Here is a 20,870-nt window from a genome sequence, read left to right as displayed (position 1 = left end):
CGAGCGGGTTTAGAACTCCCCCGATTACGCTGGGCGCAACGTGCATCTATGCGAAACACGATCTCTCTCACACAAACATACATATAAAGTTCGTACACATAGAGAAAACAGCGAGGCAATTTCATTACATACATTAGAAAATGTATTTTTGCTATAATGTCATAATTATTCGGTTAGTACTATAATTGTTAAGATAATTACAACCTATAGTTGCTAGAGGGTTGCACTTGGAGCCAAGTTCCCGAGAACTGCATTTAAGTATCGATTTGCACAGAACAGAGAGCTAGAAACAAAAGTGTGTAGCATATCTCTTTATTTATTCTTCTATGTCTTTATCTTTTATTACATGCATATACTAATAGATCAATGTGCTTTAATAAATTCCTGTAAAACGTGAAAATAATAGCAAAGCCAATTGCAACTCTCTTGTCACATCTTCAATATGTATATTTATATATGTATATATTTATATGTATGTATGTATTTATTAATTGATTTCTTAAGGGTTACATAAAACACTTACTTATTTTCTAAGCTTACAACATATTTAAATATACGTATATGCGCGATATATCCACTACAGGTAAATTTTTAAGTTCTTAAGTGTGAAGGACTAAATGCAAATCGAACTATAATTGTTGTGTAATAATATTATTACCAATAAACAATCAACTACCTGTTTTCTGTTCTATCACTTTTCAATACATGTAGGTATAGTCCTTTATACGAAAAAAAAGTGCATATATATGTAGCGCAGTATTAATGTGTAATTAATAAAATTTTGTTTGTACGTAAAAGAACGGTGTTTCATTGAATAACGTGGACTTTTCCCCAACCCCCCCAGACGTCTACCGATTAATATTCTAAAATAAAGCGCTACTACGGGCGTTCTATCATAAACAAAATATGCAAAATTTAAGTGATGCGGTGCAGTGCGTTGTACTTTCGTTACATATTCGAATTCAATAAAAAAAAAAAGAAAAAAAAAATTAACCACTTCTATGACAATATTAACTTTATATATTAAAAGAAAATTAAATATGCCTTTTCAATTTTTGAATTTTTTTTTTTACCACAATTATGAATGTCTCATTAAACGTCTAATTAAAAGCTGCGCCTCACTCGACTTACAAATGCTTCGAAGTATTTTACTGGTTTTTTTTTTCTTCCTCATGAAGAACTAATAAAGAAAATAAAATGCTTCAAAGCATTTGTACCGTCAAATATACCACAGCCTACGATTCATTTTATTCTCCACGTCTTCCTTTTCATTACAGCGCTTGGCAGTGTGTTAACTATGATTGATAAATGTACACGAAAAAGTGTCAAGAAAATTTTAAATTGTTTAGAAACATACAATGTCCAAATAATAATAAAATGAGAACGCTCAGTGTACTCGCGCGTGATTTAAGCGCGCTCGCCGCGAATTCGCCGCGCCAGCTGGATATCTTTTGGCATGATCGTGACACGTTTGGCGTGGATGGCACACAAATTCGTGTCTTCGAACAAGCCGACCAGGTATGCTTCGGATGCTTCCTGGAGCGCACCTATAGCCGCACTCTGGAAACGCAGATCTGTTTTGAAATCCTGAGCGATTTCACGAACCAGGCGCTGGAACGGCAATTTCCTGATCAACAACTCAGTCGACTTCTGATATCTTCGAATTTCTCGAAGAGCCACGGTTCCCGGCCTGGATAAAAAATATTTTAAGATACAATTTATTTTAATAAAATTTTAATTAAAAATGTAGAGAGAAAAAAAAGTAAATATTTCATAAATAATAATTATTATTTAATTTATATTAATATATATATATTAAAAGGCAAATTTTCATAAATTTATCAACTTAAAAAACATCTGTCTTTAAATAAAAAAAAAAAAATGTGTCAAAAGCAAGTTTATAGTCATATAAATACTGCATATAATATACCTGTAACGATGAGGCTTCTTGACGCCTCCAGTGGACGGCGCGCTCTTACGTGCCGCCTTGGTAGCGAGCTGCTTCCTAGGCGCCTTTCCACCCGTTGATTTACGAGCCGTCTGCTTGGTACGTGCCATGACTGCGGGCGAGTAGTACTTTTTCTTTCCTTTCTATCGCAGACTTCCGTCCCTAGTGGGACAAAGCACCAAGATACATTCGTTAAGACGCTTACTCGAAGAAGAGGGGAATGGGAGGGGTGTGCAGGCTATAATCTAATCCCCCGCCGCGCGTACCAGCTACATACAGATGACCAGAGGAAGGAGGGGAAGGAAATCGAGGAAGAGAAAGGGCGGAACGAGAAAATAAAATTAGAACGATCACAGGATAATCCGCGTCGAAAATCGGCTGTCGTTAACGTAAAAATTCGACAAAAATCGCGGCACCGCGAGGACTATAACGCCACTCGTGCCGCGACGTTGATTTCCCTCCAAAAGTGAGCACACACAATAAACAAGATGGCGGCGCGGGCAGAATGCACTTTTCCGAGGCGTGCGAGCGAGGGACATGGGATCGAGTCACGCGCGTCGCGGCGCCGACTCGTCAGCTCTCTCCTGACGACGCCGACGCGTCGCGCGAACTCCTCGCGTGACGATCGACGACGACGCAGAGAACACGGACGCGCCCGGGAACGCGCGGCGTCCGGTCACTATTATTCGCGGCACGACTCACCTGATTCACTCCTGCTTCGAACGCAGTAATGCCTCTAACAAGTCACTTCGATCGGAATGAGCCTGACGAGAGCACACGACTGACGCGAACGTACGAAAACAACAGAACGTCGTCTGTTGCGCCGCGTGCGGTAGTGAGTGGAGAGCCACGCGTTGCACAAAATGGCGTCATTTGTCGGCCGAGATTGCGCGATTGGTCGAGGCGCTTGCGAGGTATCACTCGATTGGTCGAAGCGCTTGCAAGACATGACGCAATTGGCCGTGTCGCCTGACATGCATTACCGTGTCGCGCCCATCTAGCTATTGGATTCTCATGGCCGCCGTATGACCGTAATTGTTTTTTTCAGAACCGGCGGGGCAGGGGGAAAGGAAAAGATGGCCGGGAGATGGGAGGCCACGAAAACGTATAATCTGCGCAGTACTTAGTGCAAGACTCTTAACTGGTCTTCTCGAATGAAAAGGAGAATTAATTTCAAGGGTCGTTTCTCTTCTATTATTCGCGAGCTTGATTAAAGTCGACCGGCGTAATGTTGGCATATGTGCGCAATTTAATTCTCCGATCACTGGATAATTCAGTTAGACCCGTTTCTTCTGTACCTTGACGTGTATGACGCATGCAACATGTAGCACGCCATTCGCATCGCGGCGTAAGTTTCATTGAACTGGAAATACCTTCCGGTCTACAGGCGTCACGACTCGCGACCGTTCCGAATAAAACGATTGTCTTTCTCCGGTCAAATGCTCGACAAAGCAAACTACAAGTTACAGGAAAATTACGGGAACTTTTGTCTTCGTTTTTTTTCACGAACCTAGTCTGCGTTGAGGCTCGTGGAAAAACGAGTTTTCGTCCACGTGGAAAAATTTTCATAGCGCGTCACACTAATAATGTAATTAATATCGATAGCACAAAAAGGGCCGGAAAGTCAACACTTGATCGAAGATACTAAGATGCGACCCAGAGATGGAATCGAATGGCTATTCGATGCAATGTTTAATTTAGTACAAAATCCAATAGAACGTGCATATTGCATTTCCAAGGCCAAGCCATTAACCTGCATGAGTCACAAATAAAGATAATCGCCTGTTCTCGAAAAAAAAAAAAAAACTAATTGGAAGCACTCGGATGTATTCCCAAACGTAATAATCACGAGGAAAGCTCGCGAAGGTACGTTCAGATCATATTAAACTATACATGTGCCTCGTGCAACGTTTTAAAACTTTCCACATTTTCGTGCAAAAATTCTCTCACGTGAACGTCGTTCTACTTTTTCTCGTTTTAGCACTATTTGATCACGGATCTCCAAGCAGATAACAATTGAGATTTGGGACCAAATATCCCACGCGTAATCGGACACTTGAAAATATTATACCTTGGTGGCAACCTGGCTCTTCTATCAACGATCTAAAAGCGTAAAATTTTTACTGGTACCTGATTTACGTCGTTCTGCTGTTCGCACGAAACTGCGACTGTATTGTCGACGCGTGAAAGAACAAGGCACTTGGAATTCAAACGAATTGAAAGTGCCCACCATTGATCGAAGGAAAGGACACCTACGAAGATGCACAAAGCGCCGTGCTTAAAAAACCAAAAATCGCTCAGCAGCTAAAAGCAAACGCAAACAAATGATTTTTGTATTTTAATAATTAATGAGATAGCCCGCATGTAAATTGTAAAATCCCAAGAGTTGCGTAAGAGACTCCAATCGGAGCGTCGAGAAAAGAGATCTCTAAAACGCTCTCTTGGTATTTTTTTTCACAATATCTTTCTGTATAAATATCGGATTAATTTAAAGATCGTTGTTGCTTAATTAACAGACGTGTACTGAACAGTAAAACTTTCTTTTTTGAAAAAAATTGAAGGAAGAAAACATTTTCTAGATCAGATTTTCCGATCTTTAAATTAAGATCTGCGCGTATGATAGAGAAAAAGTTGCGCAATATTTTGCAACAAAGTATAATGCGTGATTACCGCGATATTATCGATGTTCTCGGTATTGCGCGCCTTGAATTGAACCCAAACGTTAATTCTGGGCATTAATTACCTACGTAAATTTATCAAGCGAGCCTGGAAATAATTAGAGAGCATCGACGTTATCAACTGTTATTACTGTATAAATATTCATCTTAAATATCGAGTTTCGGTATTACAAATTTTATATCTTGGAAAATTTTAATAAACAAATTATATTAATTATATTAACTAAATTAAGATATATATGTTTAAAGAAATTTTTTTTTTTAACATCTGTTGTCTCTGACGAAAGAAAAACAGACTATTAATCTCGATATATCTTAATTTTTTCTTTACCATAATTACGAATTTAAATTAACATGTACAAATGTATAAATATATAATAAAATATGAAATTATACTATTAACATAGAAAATATTATTTTCAAAGTCCCGTCGATCGTTCGTGTAAGAAAAAAAGTCGCTGGAGCATTAGAATCAATTTTTATCGCAACGTAATTCGCTATCAGCCAAAATATAATAAAGCGCAATAACCGCACGACACCACAGATAAAATTGATTCAATTTTTATTGATCTTACAATATTTATTCTTATAAGACACAACTTATAGTAAAATAGCATAAGAAGCGATAACGAACGATCTGTCCTACGAATTACGTACACAATCGTAATTAATGTCCTTATCGTTATCGTATTATCATTATTAATCCTTTTAGCGTATAAACTTTCAGTCCTCAAAAATAATGCATTCGAATTAAATTCCATTTCCTTGGTTTTTTCTTTTCCTTTTTTTTTTCTCTACTTGCTACGCGCTATTTCGTAAAGTTTCTTTCAATCTGTATTGCCAAAAATACGTGTCTCATCGATATCGTAATTTCATTTTGTTCATCCGAGCGATGCAAATCTCTCGTTTACTTCTTACTCAGGTTATAGATTTGTACTGATTATCTGTTAGAATATGCTACAACAAAGAAGAGAGGAAAAGATAGAGAGAGAAAGAGAAATATTTGATAAGATCTAAAAATAAGTCGCGATTTTTTTCTTTTTTTTTTTTTTCAGATAATTCCTTTAAATGTTAGAATATTCTAAGACGCTAGGTCAATATTTAAAAAGCATTCTTCAACGAAAACAGGCCGAAGCCAATTCTATCCCCTGGAAAGACTGAAAAATTCAATTTTGTAGATTTCCCATCGATTCTAGCCGATCTGCCCGTTTCCTACGAGAACAAACCCAAAACATTAGGAACGACTTCAATTTAACTCCGATTAAATTAATCGACGATTGACCAAACCAACAATTAACGCTAAAAATTTATTAATTACATATAATTGCATCGCTCCGATTTTTTCTTTCAAATATTAGATAATGAATCAATAATTCTTTGGGCGTAAATAAAATATTACTTTGATAAATTAATCGTCGATTAATCTCACAGCTTAAGCCGAAGCTTTCAATTTCTACAATTCGTCGGTCTTTGATCTTTTTCCAAATGTCAAATAGCTAATTCTAAACAGTAAAATAATACGGGTCGGTTAACAAATCAATCACCGGTTAGTGAACAATAAATTATTAATTCTAATCGTTAATTATTAGCGGGATAAGTCGCTCGAAATTAATTAGAGTTCTGCCGAAGTCGTTCCAAGGATGGTTTCCACGCTGCAAAATCCGTCTAACGACGACGTTCTCGTTGCTATGTGTTCGTGTCACGTTTCGTCGATTAATATTGCTCTCTCCGCGGTATTCGTTCACTAATGTGCATTCCCTGAAGACCATGTCGCACGAGGGTAGAGATCTCAACGCAGCATCGCAATACGAGCAATCACTTTGCAACCGCTCGCGAAAGAGCTTACACCCTAGCATCCCGTCGTCACCGCGCGAGATCTCTTATTCCCTAAGAATACAGTCGAGAAACGTCGTCTAGCGCGCAAAGAGTCCCGACACGCCACTCGTCACAGATTCAAGAAACAAAGAACATCTCAATATATTAAATTATATATATTAAGAAAATGGTACATATAATTTTCAATTTGTAAGCGCTACCTAATTGTCTTAAAAACTACGGGACGTAAAAATAATCGCTAGAAAGAATTCTGTCGACTCCTGTGAAAACGATCTGTTTTGCGCGTGGCTAAAAAGCAATCAACAATAAGAAATAATGTACGATCCTTGCTTTTCCTCCTCTGTTTGCGATACAATTTTGCGACCTGACTTTACGAAATTAAGCTTATGCGACAATAAATTACAGCAGTCTTGATATTGTTTTATCGTCAAAACACTTTGTACGATTTCTTCGAGAATGCGGTTCTTGTTTCGATCCATACAATTTTATTACACTCTCTTTACTTATCTTTTTTTCTTTTTTTTTTTTTGTTTTCTTTTCGCATGCACCGCGCGCATGTGTGTGCCGAGATAAATTTATGATGTACTATTAATGATTTAATCTGTGTTAAAGCGACCGACCGCAAACATTGTCGTGACTCTCATTTCTTAGTACTCCAACATTTCTTATCGATTTTTAGACTGTGTGAGCATAAGTAAAAATAGATTTGTTCACGCAATAGCCCGCAAAGTATACATATTTAGTACCTTAATCGCTTAACGTATAAGTACATTGCTTTTTAATCAGAAGATAATACAATATAGGAATATATTAATTTTGCATTCTTACGTCGAGGGTATCCAAAATCGAGCTGTGTGAGAGAGCAATGCCTATTCTTTTTCATAATTACATATATATGTATATATACATATATATAAATAATTTTTATATATATATGTACATATATTAAGCTTACAAATATAAGATTTGTTATTTTGCGCTGCCTCTAACTTTTAGTGGCCTTAAAGCGCGCTAAGCCTAAACATTATACATATTATTATCGGAAGACGGTGTTTTACCGTAATATTGCAAAAATAGTAAAAAATTTAAAAGGGGCCACATTTCTACACGCAATCCCGCATTGTCAAAAGATACAGAGAGCTCCTCGCCGAGTTTCTTCCGATTACCCGATTCCGATTTCAATTTCTATAAATTAAGAATAAATTTACACTTTTTAACTACGTATAATTACATTGTAATTCATTACGTGTACCAACATCGTGTACCTATGTCGAGCTTTGACAAAATGCGGTCTCTCTATTTCGTAAGTGGCTTGAAAATACGGAATTAGCTATAGAAAATTAGAAACATCAATAGATCACATTCACTTCTCGTAGAACGTAAACTTATTACTTTCATAAATCTGTCGAAAATGGCACTGCTTGCACATTGTTCTCTTCATCACGCAAATCGTTACTACGTTTTCCTTAAAACTTGTTCAACGTTAAACAATATGCGAGACCACTGCGGGCTATATAGGTGGCCAATTTACATTCGCTTTTCTTCTGATACCAGCGTCTACGAACTTGCGACTCTATCATTTTTATTTTTATTTTTTTTTTTCTTTCTGACTTTTACAAAGATATTGGCGATCAAATATGAGGATGCAAATGACTGTTGTGTGATTTCTTCGCTAAGTCTGTGCGTGCATTTCCTAAGACACGTATTTTGCAACGTAATTCTAATAATTAAAACACATACTCTATTTCTCCGGCAATATCGCGAATAGTTATTAATACAAGCATTATGTATTTTACTTGAAAATTATAAAAATGTGTAATAAAAAATACTATTCAGTCTATTATTAATTAATTAGAATAAGTATAAGAGTAAGTTTAAATTTATGAAGTATTGTTTGATATACATACATTTAACGGTGTTTGACGAGTATAATGATTGAACAGGTAATAGAAAAGTTTTTTTATCGACGCAATATTACTTATGACAAATGTTTATGATTCCAAAGGAAATCTATTGATAAGTTATATAGAGCGAATCGGTTTTCCTATAGACGTGATTGCAGTCGTACAGCCATTTGTTACCTCGTATTTTTCACAAAACAAGCCTGAACTCGGATCACGTAAGTTCGCGTCACTGTCACTCCAAAAGATAACTAAACAGACAATTAAAAGTATTGTAATCTCATAATATCGTAATATTGCATAATTGACTAAATGAATATTCGGCTGGAACAGATATGGAGAAACGATTTATAAACCCAGACAATTTTGAGAGACATCTCAAAAAGTCCGTGACATTGATATTTAAAAAGGTTCTAAGTATATAACGATCACAACAATACGAGTCGCAACGGGATTTTTTTTACTGATAATGATGATAAGGAATGTCCGAAAAGTCTTCGCGGACATTGAGCAAACGTATATGTATCTTCTATTATTTTTTTTTTTTCTTTCTTTTGTAAACAAGAACACACATCTCGCTATACGAATAAATGAAAAATGAGTTTCGTGATACCTAATATCAAGAATCAGAGCCATGCCACTATGAAAATAACAAATGCAGTAATCGTTATATCAAAATTACAAGTGATTAAGGACGACACAGGTCTATAGCAAGTATCTTTAGTTATAAATCGTGATATAAATGTTCAGCAAATTTTCCTTTATAGATATTACAATTTTTACGCAATTATTATACAATATTCTAGTGATTATGTGTATGCTTTCTTTCGTCTGAACCGTGCTGATAATTCTTCCCCAATATCATCGAAATATCTCCCTTGTCATCCCTCGGCACCAAGTCTCGCGCGAGTTGCGCTCGGATGCGACGAGCGATCTCGTAATATTTTCAACTAGTGCATAAACAAACGCAATTACAATGCGGCCCGAGCCCGTTTACAAGACGGAGGAAGAGTTATTCGCACAGGACAGAGCGTATAACGTTTGTAGTTGGTATTATTGTAACTTGTCAAAAATATAGTGTTCAATTTTAATTCGCCCTATTGTTGGTTTTCTTTGTGCAATCTAGATAAACGTGTTAAATACGCTTTTTTTTTCTTTTTTTTTTAATTAAAAGTTATATTTCTAGACGTTTTATTTAATAAAACTTTAAAGTTTCGTTCTAAAACGTTTTCTCAGGCATTGCCTTGGAATAAGTACTAACGACAAATTTGGGATTTTGCTGCTCGATAAATGTCTTCATTATTCTTTTTCTTTTTTTTGCCCACTTATAATATCCAAACCAATTGTTATTAAACTGATTCAATCAGACATTTAATTTTTAAATTATAATTAGATACAACAGATAATGATCGAGCGTACAACGATGGTTATCAAAATGCTCTAAAAGGCGCGAGAGAATTGTCGAAACCAACAACGGGGACAGTAGTATATAAATATTCAACTGTATGTTTTCTTTGTTACACGATAATATTAACTAATCATCCACTTTGTTATTCTCCTATTACTCTATTTTGTAGCTAAATTTGTTGCTTTCACAATAATTTATATTCTTATTATATATTTTTAATTGTGTTATTTAATTGTTATAGAAGTAAAATAATACAATATATTGTAATTGTAATATTCATATAATCCTATTATTCAGAAATATAATTTCTAAACGTTTCGTTAAAACACAACGCGATCGTAACTTTCCTCCGATTATCCAAAAATGAAGAATTTTTCCCTCGTACTTTTCTTCTTTCCGTATACAAAACATTTATATTATGACTCGGATATGATCCCATTATTTGTAACATTGTTGCTTTAGATACAAATAGCGCGGAGGAAGGTTCGATCGCGAAATATTATCGAACAAAATCGCATTCTTTATAAGTACTCCTCTTTTTAACGATTTCAACGATTTGATAAACTATGATTATTTATTTTGTCAATTGTAGACTCGTAAATCTCAATATTAATTAAAAATTTATCTCTATCACGTGGTGCACTAGCCATAGAAAAACTAAAACGTCAAAAATAGTGCACTAAAATTACTTGGCATCTTATTTAACCTTACATTTTACTTTAAACAGACAAGTTTAATATATTTATACACATGTAATAATGCCAAAAATATGCCAAGTGGACACGTGAGGAAAAATACAAAGAATTAAATATTTTGATATTATAATATATCATATAGTTCTCGTACTTATAAAGAATGCACTTGAATAAACGCAAGGGAAAAAAATGCATTATTATAATGTTTTTCTCTCTTAAATCCTAAATAGTTCTTTGAAAATGGTGTTATGGTATATGCGGCCTCTAAGAAAATTAAAATACGCTATATTTATGTTTGTCAGATGACATCTCTTATAAGACTACGTAACCGGAATAGTCAAAATAAAAAAAAAATAAAGAAAAAAACACTAGGGTATTATCTAAATATTAAAAATGTCAATTAAAAGAGAACAAACTTTTCTATCTTTCAAGATGCATCTTATGTTCAGTATCTAATTAAGAGAGTAGAACACTTTAAAGAAAAGTTTATTTTATTAATTCTTATGTATTCCTACGTTATATCTATTGAATCGTTATTAAAAAAAGTTATCTTTAGACCATATATACCATAATAGAGAAAATTGTAATTTTTTTATGTTAAATAACATCTATTATATTTTAATATTAATAATCTGCAATAAAAAACTGACATAATAAAGACATTCATTTACTTTTTGGCCTCACTTTTTTACTTTTAAACTATGAAAGTAATTGAAAAGGAAGAGAAATAATAAATGAGAATGCAAAAATAAACCCAGTAACAACTAGCACTGTAGTAAATTTCAAAAAGTTTCACAATAAAGTAATATCTGTCACAATATCTCTTTATGTTACAGATAATTTAAATAAATTTTCAATTAATTTGCCGGAAGATTAATTCTGTATAAACTAATATTTTACGAGTGTAAAAGTATTACTAAACGTTTTGTGCTGGGTATTAAATTTGAGTTTAATAATTTCACAATTCTCAAAAATGTAATAATATATATGAATATTAAATAAAAATAGTCTTTAAAATTGATTATTGTAACATTTCATGCCTATACGAAGAAAAAATTTGATAATGCTGTCCTATCTATCCTATAATCGTTTATATCTTAGGCAATATATATATATATATATATATATATATATATATATATACATATATATATATATTTTTCTCATCATGAGTGTATAGTTATTTTTTTTATCATAGAGTTTAACAACTACATCTTTAAAATGAATATACGCATAGAGCCGGGTAAATAGACGTACTTTATACGTCCTAAATAGCATACTTCTAGCATGCCATTGAACTGTAACACGTATGTCACGTTTGACTTGTGTATGTACTTTATATATATATAAATATATATGTATACATACATATATATATACATATATATATATATATGTATTCATGAGTTATTATTTTTTATTTTTTTATTTTTTTTGATTAAATTGAAAAATCCTAAATATTTCTAACATCCTTACATCTACAATTGTAAAAGCCTACAACACGAAATGAGGGTAATTGGTTCAGTAATCTAATTGAATAATTGATCGAAGATTAATTTCTTCATTACTATCACACGCTATTTAATTTAAATGTCCTCTAATAACTCCATTGCAAATACTAGTACACAATCAAGCATATTTAAGACCTAAAAGTAGATTGTGTAATAAAAGTACGAAACATACAAGCTACATTACAAAATGAAAGAAAGCAAGCATTACGTAAAATTCTTAAAAATATTTATCATTATAAACTTCGATGTATTCGAAGTGTAAATGTTTTCTAACATATTGTTAATATACTTAGTGAACATAATAAAAGACAAAACGAATTTTTAAAAGAAAAAAAAAAGATAAGCGATAGTAACACTGATAGAAAATAAACGAAAAACAAATGATACATATGTTCATGTGTAATACCTTTTATATAATAAAATTGTTTTAGAGCTATCTATTTCGGTTGTTTTGTAAACTCCCATACTTTTTATAACTATATGAGAAAAATCTTTGTTATTAGATATATAAAAACCTAAAAATTATATAATATATATATATATATATACCTCTTATATATTTATATCTTCAATATTAGGTTTTCAACGAAAAATATAAAATTTGTTAATACTTATATTATTACATTCAGTACGAATCAATTGGAAAATCCTATTAAATATATAGATTTAAATATAATAGAAATATCATTATTTTTTTTCTGTGACATACGTTTCACAGCTCAACCATCGAGAAAAAAATTCTCCCATCTTTTTTAATGCAAGTGGGAGAGAACTTTTGTTGCGTTTATTAATATTATTAATTTTTCTTTAAACAATTATATAGTTTTCGAGGTCCCGAAACTTTGTCCACAACTGCGATTATATTGTTCTCGCGGTAAATGTTCAGTAACCCGCATATATTTGCGTTTAAACATTGTTTTAAACGCTGAATGTATAGTTAACACCCTGCTAGATATTTATCTTGAATTATGTATAAAATAAAACATCTTTTGTTTCTTTTTTTTTTTTTTAGGATCGATAACGCTGCTTGAGCGATACATTAAAAAATGTGATTTATTGAATATATATACATATATATATATATCTCCATGTATATATACATATATATATATACATATATATATACATACACCGAAAGAGAAATATCATCAATGTAAGATTATACCAGTAAAATTTCTATCATTTTCGCGTATTCAACTTTGGCAATAAATCAATCGCATTCCTAAAATCAATTGAATTCTTGCGAGTGCATGCTTATCGCGATAAAAACATGTCCTCAATTATATCACTGTGCTAAAGTAAAAATACGAGTCCTTGAAAAATTGTGATACTACTCACATGATATTCTTTCAAAGTCGACTGCCATCGTTTCTTCGTTCTTTTCACGGAGAAACAAATTGTAACAGGATTCTAAGGAAAGGTTTGGATCTAACTTGTTGAGACAACTGGAGTCTGACAGTATGGACACTCACGTTGATTCGGAGCGCATGTCGAGCAGACTACGTAATGATTGCAGGATAAGGTAACCGTACGATTCTGTTCTTCACAAACCATGCACTTTGTTGCCGTTTCTCTGTACAGCACCTGGTAATATAGCAATGTTAGTGAGCAATACAGCAATAGAATTGTTTATCTATTATTTTTTCGATAGCTATGTTGCTTCGTTTGAACGACATCGATCATTTCGGTACTTGTAAAATAAATGTTTTTACCTTTTCCACTTCTTCGAGATCTAAGCGCAATTGCGATTGAATTGATTTTAAACTGGCTATCGATAATGATTTGAGCTCGCTTATTTTCCTCAGTGTATGAAGATACGGCCCACCATTAGACACTTTGTTTTCAACCCTAAGTGCTTTCAAAGCCTGTAAAAAATCGATTTTCTAGAACATGGCAAATTGTAATTTTGACATTAAAAAAAAATAAGCACGCGTTGAGTTAGGCGAGATATTTACCTCGTCCCGTTGTTGTTCGGCGATATTTGCTTTTCTTTTTGCCTCCTCGCTCTCTAATTGCCATGCCGCGCAAGCCGCGCGCGCTTGATTAATACGCTCGTCCCATGTCGCCAATTGAGCTCGGCTCGAAGACAGTTCATCTCTGAGCCTTTGTATCTACAATGCAAATGCATATATGAATGTCAATATTATCAAAAGACTCGTTTTTAAGATAGATAAAACTTGTCAAAATCGTGCAGTTCTAACCTCGGACAACGATCCTGTGTTACTTGGACTAATAGAAAATGCATTAACCAATGGAGATGCCGGTAAAGTGGGTTGTGTACGTGATGGTGACATCCCTTGGTTCGCGAAATCGAATAAACTACTATTAAATCCACTAAGTTTAGAAGCCGAGCTACTAAGTTGTGAAATGTGGTTGCTAAATGGATCTGATATCTGATTCATAAATGGTAGTGTCTGAAAATAAGCCGAAAATAACATTAAATTAATAAAATAATTTAATATTTCTCACGTCACTGAATAAAAAAAAAAAAAAAAGTCTACTTACGGATTCCATAGAATCTTGATGAGAGAATCTCGATCCAGTAAGAAAACCAGTCTGCAATTGCTGGAGAGGGCTCGATGTCGATGGAGAGAAATTAGAAAGAACTGAACGTTCAGCCATGCCCGGTATATTAACCGGGGCCGAACTACCGAGTAGACCGGAGCTAGCTAGGCCTGCCGATATCGAATTGCCAATCGGTGAATTTGTATCTCTATGAATTGAGTCGACTAAATTTAATGGGTCATCTAAATGTAATTCATCTAATGCATTTCCTGAAACAGAAATTAAACGTTAAAATAGTGCACAATATTAAATATAAGTAAAATATATAACACCGCGTATACTTACCTACTACCGACTCCACAGTGTCGTTTGAGTAGAACGAATTTGAAAGTGGTGAAACAGTGGTTGCTAATGAGTGACTGCCTAATGTCCCGTTCAAATTGTACGCGATGTAGAGGCTCTGTTTCTGTTGAGCCTTTTCAGCTTTAGTTAACAACGGATCGCTGTCGATGGCGACCATTTGCTTCCGAATTTCATTCTGTTGAAATCAACATCAATCATGTGACACATAAGAGTGAAGCTAAATTACGATTCTAAATTATATATCTATATTCCATGGAATGAATCTAAAATCCAGAATGAGAATAAAGCGATATAAATATAATATATTAAACTTTACATTAATTATAACTTTTTATTAAATTTCTTATTGCAAAACTTTTATTTTTTTCCAAGTTAAAATTAATGTTCAAAAATATGCCATATCGTCCGATATTATGTTATAAAAACAAGAACTTACAACTTGTATGAGAGAACCGGGATTATAAAGTATGCTCGTAAGTTTCTGTTGCGCGGCTGCATTCATGCCAGAATTGGTATTATTGGAATTGTGCAGTTGGGCACCTGGCGCCTTGCTGTGCGAACTGTTGCTACCCAAACTGCTGGTGCTAGCGGATTCAGAGACCTCGCCGCTTCCATTCTGTAAAATAAATCAAGCAATGTAAATAAAATTTGCTGAATAATATAAACTAAACTCTATTTCACAGATGAATCGTGCGCTTTTTCTTTTCCTCTTAAAAAATTGCAGTGGAGAATCGAGAAACTCACGCTGCTATCACTGAGTGGCTTGTCCTTGTCGTGTGAACGCTTGTCAGGTGGAAGAGCATTGCTGAGTATATCGGCCAGATTCGCTCCACAATCTATAGGTACTGCCATATCCCTCGCCAGGCTCATTTCTTCTGTTGGCAACACTGCTTCCATCAACACACCATCCCAACGTCCAAATATATCAATTTTGAGAAATAATTTTAACGACTAAGATTTAGCACTTATCAAACTGGCTCTCAACATATTATATTCCAAATATATTAACTCGCGAGAGCGCGAGCACTGACACTCGCGTACAATCGCGACAATCGAAACCAGATAAGCGTGTATAAATTTTTAACACATTTTTTTCTGTACATGCACGATATAATTAAACTCACAAAATATATAATAAAACTGTTTTACGTACGATTGATGAGTGTACACTCACGGTCAACATGCGCGAAAGCGCAGAAGACGCCACGTGGGCAGTAGCCAGCTTGTTGCACGTCGTTGCACTTGGTGGATTTGTAGATCTCGGGGTGGAACTGCTGTTCCGTGCGAGTATGACAATACGTGCAGGCGTCCCCTTGCTCGCAGTTGCCCGGCTCGCCCCATTCCTCGCCGTGTTTCACGTTCGGGCATGGTGTCGAGCTACAATAAAGTCGAATTAAAATTAAAAACCTATTCTCAAGTCCAAGTCGGCCGACTAGGCGAATAGCTGGCAATATAATTACCGATATTTGTATTTCCGCGGACTACGCCGCTTGTCCTTGCTGTTGTGATACTGCGGACAGGCGTAACCTTGTCGACAGAGCCGTGGTGGTCTCTTGCACGGCTCAGTCTTGTAATTGCTCAACACATAGTTCGTATCCTGCCACTTCGGGTCCTCGTTCATAAGGTTACGCTCTTTGTCGAGTATGTTAGGCCCGTTCGACGAGGAGTTCGGATCCGAATCCGGATTTTCCAGCGCCTGGATCTCCTTGATGTCGTACACGGGTGGGCGCAAATCGTGATTGCCATGTGCGAAAGCGCAATGCGGGCCATTCTTCACACAAAATCCACGAGTGTCGGTATCGTGCACGCACATGCAAGTCTTGTAGTAACGTAGGTGATAACGCCTCTCCGTGTCGCCCGCAGTACGATGCAGAAACGGACACCTGTTCAATAAGATAATTCTTTTACAACCTTGAACGAATTGACAAAATGCGACTCTTTTTGTGCGTTCTTTTCGCTTTCATTCAAAACAGTTTTTCATTATTATACTTTTGCGCAATCTTGAGACAACGTTGACTTAAATTATACGCCTTAAGCTTTTGTTACATATCGGTTCTTGACAATTTCATAATTTAATATTTAATTTTCTTTAAACTGTTTTAGTTAATTTAGAAACAATTAATTATACAAAGTTAATTGCATTCTATTTTAAGTAATTTCATACACAAATTATTAATGAAAATCTTTAAAACGAATTATGCTTATCCAATTTGCTTTGCAAATACGAGATTAGCAAATTGTTTATTGTTGAGAAACAATAAGTACTAAATTAAAATATGTAGCGATTATACATATATCACGACATTAAAAAAATATATATTCTTTTTATAACCTGAGCAAGCTACGAGAGATTAAACTATTTTTACTGCATTACACACCGTTATTTTAGTTAAAGCGAGATATATTTGATTGAATAACGAGTAAAACTTTGACGAGATTCGATTACGTTAGACCCCAATGAGGTTTAGATACATCGCGATTCTTTGTTGTGCCATCGTGCCAAGTACGCAAGGGAAAATCGATAAGAGTGGACTGCCTTTGTTCGGCAACTCATAACATTGAGAATTTCGGGGGAAAAAAAGCTCACGATATGCCCGACAATCGCTCGATAAAAACCATTTCACGCCTGGCGCAATAAAAATTTATAGCCATAAAAATAATTTACGACCGAATCAAAGAATGTCGGTAAGCTGTCGTTTAACTCTCACGCGACGATATTTCCTACATAAAATAATACTTTTTAGAAAAGTGATGCGATACACTTAGATATAATTTTCCCGTGACATTCTTGCAAAATTGTAACTGTAATTGTTTAATAAAATAAAATTAATTTAAAGAAATTGTAAAAATGCTACCGTCATTAATTAGTCGTTCAAAAAATAAAAATAGATTCCGTTTCTCGCAAATTTTACAAAAAAAAAAAAAAACGGCTCGCAACTTATAGAATGTTACCATTTATAAAATGCCCACCTGTTTATGCAAATGAAATGCGTATTTCGGTGCATACATGCGTGCGAACGTGTTTACATTATTGTCTTGAAAACTAAGTTACAAAACGTTCGGCTGAGGTGTCATTAAACATGATATGTTAATTTATGCGCAAAGTGCAAAGTTAACTACGTAATGTTACAATGTCATTGCTTTCGCGTAAAAGATATGCCGGAATGCATAAGCGATATCATGAATTACGGGAAATATATATTAAAAAAAAAAAACAAATTACACCCGCAGACTGCAATCAAGAGCACCTAAGCGCGCTCCCTCCGAAGAATTATCATCACGGGATTATCGCGTCGTTTATCGGGAAGGACAATTACGTAGGAAACGTTCTACTGGCTTAAAGAAAGAAAACGTCGCGATGCCCCGCGTCTGATATCGGGCCAGATGCTACACGTTACGTGTGTATTACGTGTCAACCCCAACAAAGAACGAAGCACGCGTCTCTATTTCTCTCTTTCTCTTTCTCCTCTTCATCTTCCAACCACTGATCTTTCACCGGGCCGCGGTAGATCGTGGCGGCGATCGTCTTCTCGAGGAGGAAGAACGTCCTTCCGAGTGGCGTTCCGAGATTTCATAATTCTGCGGCCGGGACGGTCCTTCGATGAGAGAAAGGTGTAACCGCGCTCGGGCTGTGGGCGCCTAGCCGATCCCGCGCGCGCGCTATGTAACAGAGCATACTTTAATTCATGTAATACGACGTAGCACGCGGCCGCTGGTCGATGGAAGGAGGCGGGCACGCGGGACGCCTAAAAAAATATGCGATACGCAATTTCGTGCGGACGAAGGCGCGCGCGGCGTTTTCTTCTTTCCTTCTCTCGCTCCCGGTCCCCGTCGAAATCCCGAGCAACAATTGTCTCTCTCCGTGGGGAACGGGAGCCGCGAGAAGGATGCGCGCGAACGCGCCGAGGAACGTAAACACGTACGTGCGCGCGCGAGGGACACGTCCGCGGCAACGATAGTAACGCTACGTGTACATACACGTCGCCTTGTGCTACATATATATATATATACACATATATACACATACATACATATGTATATACAAACATACGTATCACACGTATCCCTATCGATACGAGAAAGCCCGTGTTGTCCGGCGATACGAGAAAAACAGCAATCCTGCCATCCTCCGAAAGGGCGAGCGTCGAATTCCGAAGTGGTAACGTCGTGACGAATGCCGTAACCGTTCCTGCCATGATACACCCGTATACACGTACAACGCACATATCCATTCTCACGTACAGGCACTGAGAAGAACGCACCACATCGTGTATCACGTAACATCATCCTCGCGATGCGCAAAACTAAAAAGGAAGAAAAAGTCGGCAACTTACTCGTCCCCGTCGGGGCAGATGCCGGTCGTCTCGTCATACTTGGAGCAATAATTATCAGCGCTGTAGTTGAAGGTGCGGTCCCTCTTCCTCACCGGCCTGCGCCTCCGCTGATTCATGAAGTGCCAATTGAAGCACGTGAACGGCCTGTGTTGCGTGCATTTGCGCTGTATGAAGAGGGGACACTGCTCGACGCGGAACTCCTTCAAGTATCTGGAATGCGAATCCGCCGTGCTAGACATTATTTTTCGCTCGTAGGTTGCCGCGCTCTGTGCCTCCACGCTGCCTCGTCGCCGCGTCTCTATCTCTCACTCGCTCACACGCTCGTTATCTCTCTCGCACTATCTCGTCGCCGCTCATACATGTATTTTTGCGGATCGTAGGACGCGCGCGTCGCGTATATGCCGCGTTCGTTGCTCGCGGCTCTCCTGCTCTTCCGACTTTGTCTCTCTCACTCTTACGCAACACCTCTCTCTCCGCCACGCCATCCCACTCCGCTCCCTCTCCAGCCGCACCGTTACCTTCCACTTTTATTCCCTCTTTCTCGCGCTCTATCTCTCTCCCTCCCCCTCCCGCCCGCGCCTTCTCTTTCTCACAATATGTTCAATTTATTTTCCTCGCACTGCACTTTCGGGACGTGTGACGGCCTGCCCGCTTTCCGGCGCACGTAACTCGGCACACGTCTCCCTCGCTCGCCGCCCTTCTCTCACTCTCCCCCTCGGCTCGCGATTCTCTTTCCCGCGGGGTATTGGCGGAGGACACAGATACACGGCGCGCCGCGGCGACATGTAGGCAGCCCGCGCGCGGCCGCGTTTATCGCGCACTAGCCTCGCGGTCGTGCGCGCGGGGGAGGGGACGGACCCCGGCCGGCCGCCTTACTTACGTGTAATGATTCGCCTTCTCCGCCTGGGCTGTCAACAAAGGTTTCGAGTCGGACTTCATCTTGGATACAACTACGCGAGCCACCGACCAACCGCGCTCGCGCACGAACCCCAGCACTAACACGTACAGCGTACGCCACCGTCCAACACGGAGCACCGTCTTGATCACTGTCGTCCTCGTCGCCGCCGCCACCACCGCCGTCGTCGACGTCGTCGTCGTTGTAACCGCCACGATCACCGCCACCGTCAACCGCTGCTGCCGCCGTCGCCACCGTCGTCGCTGTCGTCCTCCTCCTCGTCGTCGTCCTCGCCGCCTTCGTGCCCGCTCTTGTCCACCGTCTTCTCTCCTCCTTCCCCTCCGTTCCTGCCGTCACTTTCCGCTGCTTCTCCCCGCAATCGGCCTGGCGCGCGCGATTCCCATTGGCCGCGGGACACGGGCCGCTCGACCGATGCGCACCGTCTGCGACTCCGTCGACCAATTGTCACAGCCTGTCCACTGGTCACGTGATGCCCCAACAGCTTTCAAGGTCATTGATGTTTTGGTTCAGGCGTAAACAGGCGTCCGATCAAGCGACGCGGAGGTGCGACGACATGGTCGCGAAGGACCGATGACACGCGACCAAACGTCGCTCCGGGTCGCCGTTCGCGCGTTATCCGATCGTTCTTGAAAATCCGCCTTCCGCTCGGCCAGGCGACCCTCCCTCCGTTTCCACCGAGGAAGGATGGGATCCCGAAGGGAATCGAACGAAGGGCGTCACGTCCCGAAAAGGGACCGAGTTTTTGACAGCGACAATACCGAAGGACGACCGTTCT

General features: G+C 37.6%; 2 protein-coding genes across 10 annotated transcripts; both read right to left on the bottom strand.

Annotated features, from left to right (window-relative positions):
• Positions 1 to 119: 119 nt before the first annotated feature.
• On the bottom strand, positions 120 to 4,100 carry LOC139108108 (histone H3.3A). 2 transcript variants are annotated; one of them, XM_070666147.1, is made up of 3 exons: positions 4,079 to 4,100; positions 1,931 to 2,110; positions 120 to 1,690 (listed from the first exon to the last, which is right to left on the bottom strand). In XM_070666147.1, the coding sequence occupies exons 2-3, from the start codon at positions 2,056 to 2,058 to the stop codon at positions 1,408 to 1,410; spliced, it is 411 nt and encodes a 136-aa protein (XP_070522248.1). In that variant the 5' UTR covers positions 2,059 to 2,110; positions 4,079 to 4,100; the 3' UTR covers positions 120 to 1,407. The 2 variants fall into 2 exon arrangements, with proteins under 2 accessions (XP_070522248.1, XP_070522247.1); XM_070666146.1 differs by lacking the exon at positions 4,079 to 4,100 and adding an exon at positions 2,651 to 2,807.
• A 2,502-nt stretch (positions 4,101 to 6,602) lies between these two features.
• On the bottom strand, positions 6,603 to 20,399 carry Unk (RING finger protein unk). 8 transcript variants are annotated; one of them, XM_070666116.1, is made up of 12 exons: positions 20,060 to 20,399; positions 19,180 to 19,389; positions 16,306 to 16,728; positions 15,999 to 16,222; positions 15,590 to 15,732; positions 15,282 to 15,461; positions 14,828 to 15,020; positions 14,483 to 14,751; positions 14,179 to 14,391; positions 13,933 to 14,088; positions 13,690 to 13,860; positions 6,603 to 13,561 (listed from the first exon to the last, which is right to left on the bottom strand). In XM_070666116.1, exons 1-12 carry the CDS (start codon positions 20,116 to 20,118, stop codon positions 13,406 to 13,408), a joined length of 2,397 nt encoding a protein of 798 aa, XP_070522217.1. In that variant the 5' UTR covers positions 20,119 to 20,399; the 3' UTR covers positions 6,603 to 13,405. The 8 variants fall into 8 exon arrangements, with proteins under 8 accessions (XP_070522217.1, XP_070522218.1, XP_070522220.1 ...); XM_070666117.1 differs by having other exon boundaries at positions 15,590 to 15,720; XM_070666119.1 differs by having other exon boundaries at positions 15,590 to 15,717.
• Positions 20,400 to 20,870: the final 471 nt, after the last annotated feature.

Source organism: Cardiocondyla obscurior, linkage group LG14 (assembly GCF_019399895.1).
Source record: "Cardiocondyla obscurior isolate alpha-2009 linkage group LG14, Cobs3.1, whole genome shotgun sequence".
Lineage (NCBI taxonomy): Eukaryota > Metazoa > Arthropoda > Insecta > Hymenoptera > Formicidae > Cardiocondyla > Cardiocondyla obscurior.
Note: the sequence above shows the minus strand (reverse complement) of the source record. Positions and strands in the feature narration are given on the sequence as shown.

Coding starts and splice junctions, on each gene's coding strand:
- Unk (XM_070666116.1), bottom strand. CDS start 20,118: ATGAAGTCCGACTCGAAACCTTTGTTGACAGCCCAGGCGGAGAAGGCG. Junction 19,390..20,059: donor GAGAAGGCGAATCATTACAC/GTAAGTAAGGCG, acceptor TTCGCATTCCAG/ATACTTGAAGGAGTTCCGCG. Junction 16,223..16,305: donor CCGCGGAAATACAAATATCG/GTAATTATATTG, acceptor ACTTTATTGTAG/CTCGACACCATGCCCGAACG.
- LOC139108108 (XM_070666147.1), bottom strand. CDS start 2,058: ATGGCACGTACCAAGCAGACGGCTCGTAAATCAACGGGTGGAAAGGCG. Junction 1,691..1,930: donor AAGAAGCCTCATCGTTACAG/GTATATTATATG, acceptor TTTTTTATCCAG/GCCGGGAACCGTGGCTCTTC.